Source organism: Falco biarmicus, chromosome 3 (assembly GCF_023638135.1).
Source record: "Falco biarmicus isolate bFalBia1 chromosome 3, bFalBia1.pri, whole genome shotgun sequence".
NCBI classification, from domain to species: Eukaryota; Metazoa; Chordata; class Aves; order Falconiformes; family Falconidae; genus Falco; species Falco biarmicus.
The window spans coordinates 116205113-116213056 of NC_079290.1; the positions used below are offsets into that span (position 1 = coordinate 116205113).

The 7944-nt window shown below is 42.3% G+C and overlaps 1 protein-coding gene across 2 annotated transcripts; it reads left to right on the forward strand.

The window, feature by feature from the left end:
- On the forward strand, nucleotides 1–7696 carry IL22RA1 (interleukin 22 receptor subunit alpha 1). Of its 2 annotated transcripts, XM_056333837.1 has the most exons (7): nucleotides 1–523; nucleotides 2544–2676; nucleotides 3383–3564; nucleotides 4772–4956; nucleotides 5432–5567; nucleotides 5817–5938; nucleotides 6550–7696. In XM_056333837.1, exons 1-7 carry the CDS (start codon nucleotides 481–483, stop codon nucleotides 7576–7578), a joined length of 1830 nt encoding a protein of 609 aa, XP_056189812.1. In that variant the 5' UTR covers nucleotides 1–480; the 3' UTR covers nucleotides 7579–7696. The 2 variants fall into 2 exon arrangements, with proteins under 2 accessions (XP_056189812.1, XP_056189813.1); XM_056333838.1 differs by lacking the exons at nucleotides 1–523; nucleotides 2544–2676 and adding an exon at nucleotides 3056–3221.
- Nucleotides 7697–7944: the final 248 nt, after the last annotated feature.

The window sequence follows — 7944 nt, forward strand, 5'->3', positions numbered from 1 at the left end:
AGGAAATAGGTGTCTTGCTTGCAGCAGTTACAAAACCAACTAGGTGCCCAGCACTAGGTTTTAATTTCTAGAGTTTTAAGAAGACAAAGTTACCTGACCAGAAAAGCAAGCCCCAAAACTGAGGAACCTCAGTGAGGGCTTTCAGGCAGGAAGCTTTTTATCAGCAACATGGTATTTGGCTGTCTTTCAAAAGCTGGGGATTTTCTAAGCCTCTGGCTTGTGCACCTTTGTACATGTAGGTGTGCATACTCAGAAAGGGAGAGGTGTTCCTGTTGTCACTCTTACATTCGTACACATGCGCACAGATCTTTAGCTGGTGATCTTGGATCCGAAAGCAGACAGGATAGTAGCTCTGCAGCCTGTTACTGAGCAACAAACCCAACCTGGCCTCACAAACACGAATTCAGTTCCCGTAAAAGGTGATTCACCTGCACACAGCATCAACTGCCTGCTCTCCCAGCCCAGCTTGCATATTTATTCATGAAGAAATTTCTGATCATCTTGGCTATATTTTCGGTGGTTGGTAAGTCCTGACTTCTCTTTTCCTGTCATTGACTGTGGTTGTTTCCCTTTGATCCTGTAGTATGAGAGGTAGTTCAATCATGTTTACTGAAATAAAACCCAGAGAATGAGGTTATTCAAAATCTCTCCTCTGTGTTGCTCTCTCCTTTTAATATTTTCAAAGTACAGTTGGTGTGCTCAGTACTTTAAGGATTAATAGGGAGAAGAACAGATGCCTTGGCTTCAAAGTGTTGGCCACTGATGTGCTACAACCCAAATCCTACAGGAATAAAGGATATTCATTGACTTCAGGGGACCTTTGATCAGTCCCCTTGTGTCTTGAGTGGAGACACGAATGAGTACAACAACAACCCTGACTTTAGAAGAGGTACAAACAAATAATGTATCCCTAAAAAACATTTAATCCTACTCCAGATGTGGCAAACTCACTTCTGGGAGAATGAAGGATAAACTTGCGATGTTTTCAAATGCCAGCTTTTCAGCAAGCAATCTTGTCATTCATCTGCTCATGTCTGTGCTCTTATACAGTAGGGAAGGTGCCTTCAGAAACTTCTAAAACAGAGGGACTTTCACACTGTGAAATATCCTGGTTTTTCCCTGCCCACACTTGACTGTGCTTGTGATACACTGTTTTGCATAACTCTGTGTTAGTATCAATAAATGTGGGAAGACGGAGATTTCCTACTTCTGGTACGATCAAATATTGATGATACAATTTTCATGGCGCTCAGACAGGGAAACTCACCTATTTATACCAGCTGCTGCATTTCTGCCTCGCCAGGAAGGTTGTGCTGAGCCTTGCGTGAGCAGAGAGGCAAGTGTTGAACTGCAGATGAAGTCAGGACAAAATCTGGACTAGGCTACAGTCTATTTTTGTGTAGCTTCCCTGCCAAAATGCTATATACAACAAGTTTGAGAACAGGATCCATGCCTTTCTGCCTAATTCTCCTCCCATACAGCAAGCTACTTTAAACTGCTGATACTCCATGGAGGCAGCTGGAGGGAAAGCTAAAGTGAGGATCTAGGAACTGTTGCTGTTTAGTCCCTGCTCTACCACAGATGCTCAATGTGATCTTGTCCAAGGTGCCCCCATTCTGGTCCTCAGTTTTCCCATCTGTAAAATGGTGCTACTTTTACTTGCTTATCACACCATTTTTTCATGGGGGGAACTCATTGATTTTGAGTGCCCATTTACCAGCACCATAATGGGACTGTTCATTTTCAGCAAGTGCAGGCTGAAGCCCACGTATCTTCAAGGTGTTTACCAATACTGCAAACCAAGATTTGAGTAATGTACAGATTATTTGTCTTTGAGGATGTGTCTATAATTCAAATTTACAAAGCATATAAATTCTGAAGGTTACTCAGCAAGTTAGAAAGTCTTGTGAATGACTCTTGAGAAAAATTTGCACTGTGTATTCTCATGACAAAAGAGAGGCAAAAATAAGTCCCCAGGACACTACTCTGCAGTGCCTGCTCAGAGCTGGTTTGCTGCACGTGGATTGTGGTGGTGTCCTGCTCTACAGAGGCAGCTCAGACAAGGGGTTTTTCAGGGGGAAGTGACATTTCTGTTTACCAAAGTCAGAACCCGTCCTCCATGGGAAAAGGTAGAGGGAGCTGAGTTGTTTGCCTTCACCCTGGCACACCCAGATCAGAGTCCAGTCATCAGGACTTTGCATGTCACTCTGTACAGGCAGTCTCCATCCAATAAAACACAGAGCATGAGAGGTTAATGGCAGTCACATCTTCAGTGATGTGCAAGTGATCTCAGCACATCACTGAAGTAGGGGCAGAAAGCAGAGACATTCATAGACATGAATCCAGCCTTGAAAACAGGTTATTGTCAGTCAACAATCTGCAAGATGTAAACAGCAATGCTTTGCAGCCCATCTCCAGCAAATTGGAAGTGGCATGCCTGATATTTCTGTTCACTTAAAAGCTGATCAGCATTGGACCCATATTCATGTAAAGGCTGAGATGCCAGAACAACCGTTTTAATACCAGTTTCTTTGCTCCCCTAGGCATTGTGACTACTGAGAGGTCATCATGTCTGAAACGTGCAGCATTTTCTTCTACAAACTTTGAGAACATCCTGACATGGGAAACTGAAGCAGATATTCCCCCTGGCACTGTATTTGATGTCCAATATAAACAGTATGTGAAGTTTGCTTCTTTTTGGAGTTCTGTTGTTCTTAGGGCCACTGTTCTCAGAGAGAGAAGGGCCAAGAAAGAAAAGTAGATTTTGCTGTTTCTGCTGCTTGTTTTACTGTTAGGGAAATGGATTTGCTTAGACAAGAACTCAGTATAGGACTGGATTGTTTAAACTGGTAGATAATGCTCAGTTATGCAAACACTTTCACATCTTGGGTTGCCAGCTTTACTTATTATATTGAGCTACTCTTTGCCTTCAGCAACTTCCTCCTCTCTATTCTGTAGTTTCCTCACCTGTAAAAACAGATGGTAGCAAATGCCTTCCTCTGGCTTAGTCACTAGAGCTAGTAGAAATCAGACCAGTGCTGCACAATAGCTTTGCTGCTGCTGGGTGAGCCTGCGAACGCTGCAGCAAACTTGCATGCAATCATTCAGTGTCAGAGCTGGGCAAAGAACCCTGGAGCCACCGAGTCACAGGACACTCCTGTGTGCACCCCGAAATAAGGCGCACTGCCTCAAGGTGATATCCTCGCCATAGCCATCCACAGGTATGGATTAAGGGCTCTAGTTCAGGGCAAGTTTCTCTGCCATTCCATTCCTCACCACATGCTAATTGCAATAATGAATTTACAAACTGCTGGATCATTCTGGGGAGGGGTCATATTGCATCTGTACTACCAAACAGACTAAAAGCTTTTTTTGTCCTAAGGTATGGAGAAAAATCCTGGCTTAACAAGCGTGAATGCCAGAGTATCACGCAGCCTTTCTGCAATCTCACTCGTGAAACAGAAAACTTCATGGAGCATTACTACGCAAGGGTGAGGGCCACTGGCCAGAACTACTGCTCCTCCAACTGGGTGCGCTCAGAAAGATTTGAACCCAGAAAAGAGAGTACGTACCGCTTCTGAAAGCTATTAAATCCTGGTTGCTAGGTTTTCATTCCTTGTCTCACTGATGTTTACAAGAGTATTTCCTCTAATTTCAGTATTGCAAGACTCTGTGCTGGATATGAAGGGAGTGAAGGCCTGAAGAAGGCTTGTTTTTGGGCAAGGAGGCAAATGGGCAAATGGGCTGGGCCTTCCTTCAGGTCCAGCACTGAAGTGGGATTAGAGGGGAAAAGAGAAAGCCAGATGCCTTGAAGGAAGAGCTGCTATTAAGGCTGATGAGGGGCAGAAGGAAACTAGTAGGAGACGTGATGGGCAGCCTGAGGACAGCTAGTAATAGAGTCCCAGAAGATATGAAATGTGAACTCCTGAAAATCAGGATAAGCAGCCAGACCAACGGATACTTAATGTTCCCAACCCCTAAGTGAGCTCTACCACAGACACACAACACAGCCTTTAGGAGCCTTTTTGGCTCCGTGACTAAAATGTTCCCACTGCATATTTTGTCAGGAGTAATTCGAGGTGGCATTAGCAGTCAATGATGGTGCAGAGCCTTCAGATCTTTGCACGAAATAAGCTATGAAAGAGCCATAGGTTGCTTTGATCTTTAAACATTCACTTTTCATTGCAGCATAGGCATTAGCACCCACAGTGAGGTGATCCTACGTCCCAGAGCTGTTCTTTTCAGTTTGGTGTTTTCAACCTACCTGGCCTTGGAGCCTGACCGCTGCTTTTAAATACGCTGTTACAGATTGGGTTAAACTACTGTTTAAATGTTGGTGTAGCATATGCCTTTCACTGAAGATAAGTGTAGGTACAAAAGAGCTGAACTACTCTAAAGGCAAAATCTGATGTAGGATGGGAATAGGAATTTAGGGAGCAATTAACTGAGTGCCCTGTGGTGGGATTTCACACTCATCACAAATGCATGAAGCAGGATGTCCCTGTGCGGAACAGGGAAGCAACATGGAAGCAGTGAGAATATGGTCCTAAGGAAAATCTTGGCGTGAGAATTTCTAGGGATAAACACTAGCTAAAGGTGGCAGGACCCCAAGGGAAGACAATATCTCCAGTTGCCTGATTTCTCCTATGCTTAGTGAGGTACAGCTTTTTGTATATAAACAAAAGTGAGTCCGAGGTGTGTGTACAAGATGATCTGATAATGTATCAGCTTTAATCTTAACAGCTGACACTGCCTGTTCTATCTTTTCTAGCTATTATTGGAGCACCAGTGGTGGAGCATATTCCTTATGTACGGTCCATAAAGTTTCTTATACGGCCTCCCTATACTCCACTAAGAGGTGAAGATGACCACCAGCTAACTGTAGAAGACATTTATAGTAAATTTGGTGCTGTTGATTATCACTTAACAATATTCAACCAAAGGACACATCAAAAGGTAAAGCACAACCTCAGGCCACTAGCCCACCATCTTTTGCAAATCACATTTCGCATAAAAAGGAGAAGGACCTCCAAGCTTATACATGATGGATGAGACTGCTGATGCACAAGGGCAAGTCTCAGAGTCTTTGACTCTCAGTAGACAAGAGGAATCTCAAGCATTCCTCTCAAATTCTGGAAAAGAAACTGGAGTTTCCAAGGATACTTATAAGTAGCAAAAAGTAAGACTGCTGGAGACTAAAAAAGAGATCAACTTAATTGGTTCAAGTCTTAAGGAACCACAATGCAAAAATTAAATACAGTAGTGGTAGAAAGAAAATTATGTATTTAGAACTCCATATATACAGAATTATTACAGTCATACAACACCTTATTAGTAAATAAAATTTTATGCTGAATTTTTCAATCTGATTTGAAGGAAATGTATGCATTTAATCTTTCTAAAATACAGAATTTGCCTTTATTTTATATAGTGGACAAAGAATGAGCACAACAAAGAATTTGAAGTTTCCAACTTGGACCCAGACACTGAATATAACGGAACAGTATATATTTCTCTGCTCCAGAGAAGCAGCAAATCTCAAGTATTTGGGGTTAAAACACTAGCAGGTGAGGCTGTTAATGCTGCTAATTTGAAAGTCCAGCTAGGATATGGGATACACAGAAGAGGCCAGTTTTCAGCTGGTATAAAATAACATGGCCTTGCTAAAGATAATTGAAGCAACACTGACCTTCCTAATATAAAAATCTAACCCCATGAGACTAGATCTATAACATAATTTAGCTAATATCAGACAGTTTTTCTAATCCAGCTTTCTGAAGCTACATTTTCCACTTGTTCTCTTTCCCCCTAACCAGACAATACATGGCTTCTCTACTGTTTCATGGCACTCACGTTCTGTGCTGGATTGGTGTTTGCTGCAATTAGTTATGTGATCTACAAATATGTCAAGCAACACAGCGCACAGCCTATGTCTTTGGTAAGTGTTCTTAAGCCGTTGCAGCAAATCTTTAAAATGCTTGGGACTATATGCATGCACTTAAAAAGCATTGCTAATTGAGCAGGATGAATGAGCAGACGAGTGTTGTCTAGGCAATCACTGCAGACTTACTGGTAGTTTAAAGAGGGGTGCTCAGAACTTCCCCCAGTCTGGGCCCCTTTAAAGGAGGTATCAGGTTAGGTAGCTAAAACCTGAGGCATCCTAAATCACTAGTTCCTCTTGAAACTCTGGACCTTCTTAACTATCCATCTCCAAGCCTTGGTTCTGCATGCTAAATGAGCTTAAGGCCAAACTATTTCCATGCTCCAGGGTTTAGGCCAAATTTTGCAAAACTTAAAGCAGGATTTTTTTCTTTCTCATATTTTAGGATTGCACAGTTGTCCTGATGCATAATGAGAGATGTCTGTATTCTTCTGAAGGGCATTCCTCAGGGAAAAAAACAGAGTTCTTTTGTCAAAAGAGTGGGTCCCCAGTGCTTATTGCTGGCTTTTACTGATATTTCCCCAAAGAAAATTTTAAAGAATTTAAAGCAAATCTTCAAAGTCACAGCTTCTTGTTAATAACTTATGTTTGTCTATCTACTTCAACAGGACTTCAGAGGGATTTCATCATTCCAGCCTCTTACACTGACAGTGGAGCATATTATAAAGCCCATCAATTTATCCAAACCTTCACTTCTCATCCCTGAAGTGCAGTTACCACAGATCAGCCAACATGTGGACAGAGCATCAGAGCCACCATGGTCTTTCTGTCCACCAGAAACTGCCTATCAGCAACAGAGGGACGTAGGGACACTCCAGCCGGCCGCTCAGGCACCCTGCTTGGCAAGCACAGCTCCTAATAATTATGTTCTTCCCACAGCTGAGCAAAGCTTTCCTACTGCTGTATCCAGCAACGTTCTGCCCCTAACCTATGGGGTGTGTGTCGAAGGCACAGACCATGTTGACAAGAAGAATCTGCAGCCAAACCAAATGCTAAAGGAAGTTTCTTCAGATAGTTTTGTCAGTGGAAAGCTCATAACCCACAAGCTGGGCAAGAGCTGCAGCCACTGGAATTACAAAGAACAGAGGCCAGTCTTGGCATTGTGGAACAGCAGTGGCACAAGAGAGTCAGTTTTCTTACAGGGGAGCCCTGGGCAAACACAGCAACTGCAGCTGCAGACTGAGGGGATGGAAAATAAAGTGCATGCATCCCAGCTGTCACTGTCTTTGCTGGAACAAGGAGGATGCTATAGAAAACAGACAACAGAACTGCCACTCTTACTGTCTTCAGTGAAAGTTGACACAGACTATGTTCCAGAGGATGAATCGCTGTCATCTCTATCACCAGCCCTCCTTTTCCCAGTCAGTACTGGTAACAACTTCCCTGGAGAGAAGAACACAGAGCGGTGGATGTTGCCAGATTCATTTTCACATTCTGCAAATAAATTGCAGTTCCTAGAGACTCAAGAAACAGAAACGTTAACAGCAACAAAGGAGCTAAGTTGCACAGAACTGAATAATGTTGTGTCCCAAGACACTATCTCAGACTGGGACAATGGCACTCCTCTTGCTATGCTGTTCAAAGATTTGGACTTAAAAGTACTGTGGGATCAGGATGAAAACACAGAGTTTTATTAGGATGACTCAATGATATTAAAATCCAGATTATGTTTGCTTGCATGAAATAGTAGCCTACCCCGCAAATAAACATAGTTATTCTTGGATGCATTAACACAGCACAGAGTTGTCAGACTATTTCCACTATTGTTCTGTCATGAAGATAGATATATTTACTGATATAATTACTACTTGGTATGCTGTAATACTGTATCCTATCACTTAAATAATAGGCCTTTATTTCTTGCATATTCTTCAGATTTATTATGAATTGGACTACTTTAAAAACTGAGTTAAGATTGAAGTTCAAATTCCAGATTCAATTTACTGAAAATTTACTAAAATTCACAACCAAAACTTTATTTGCTCTTTACCAACACCAAAGAT

Excerpts from the sequence above, each read along its gene's own strand:
- IL22RA1 (XM_056333837.1), top strand. The coding sequence starts at position 481 with ATGAAGAAATTTCTGATCATCTTGGCTATATTTTCGGTGGTTG. Across the intron at positions 3,565-4,771 it reads ATTTGAACCCAGAAAAGAGA|CTATTATTGGAGCACCAGTG; the intron begins GTACGTACCGCT and ends TATCTTTTCTAG. Across the intron at positions 4,957-5,431 it reads ACCAAAGGACACATCAAAAG|TGGACAAAGAATGAGCACAA; the intron begins GTAAAGCACAAC and ends TATTTTATATAG.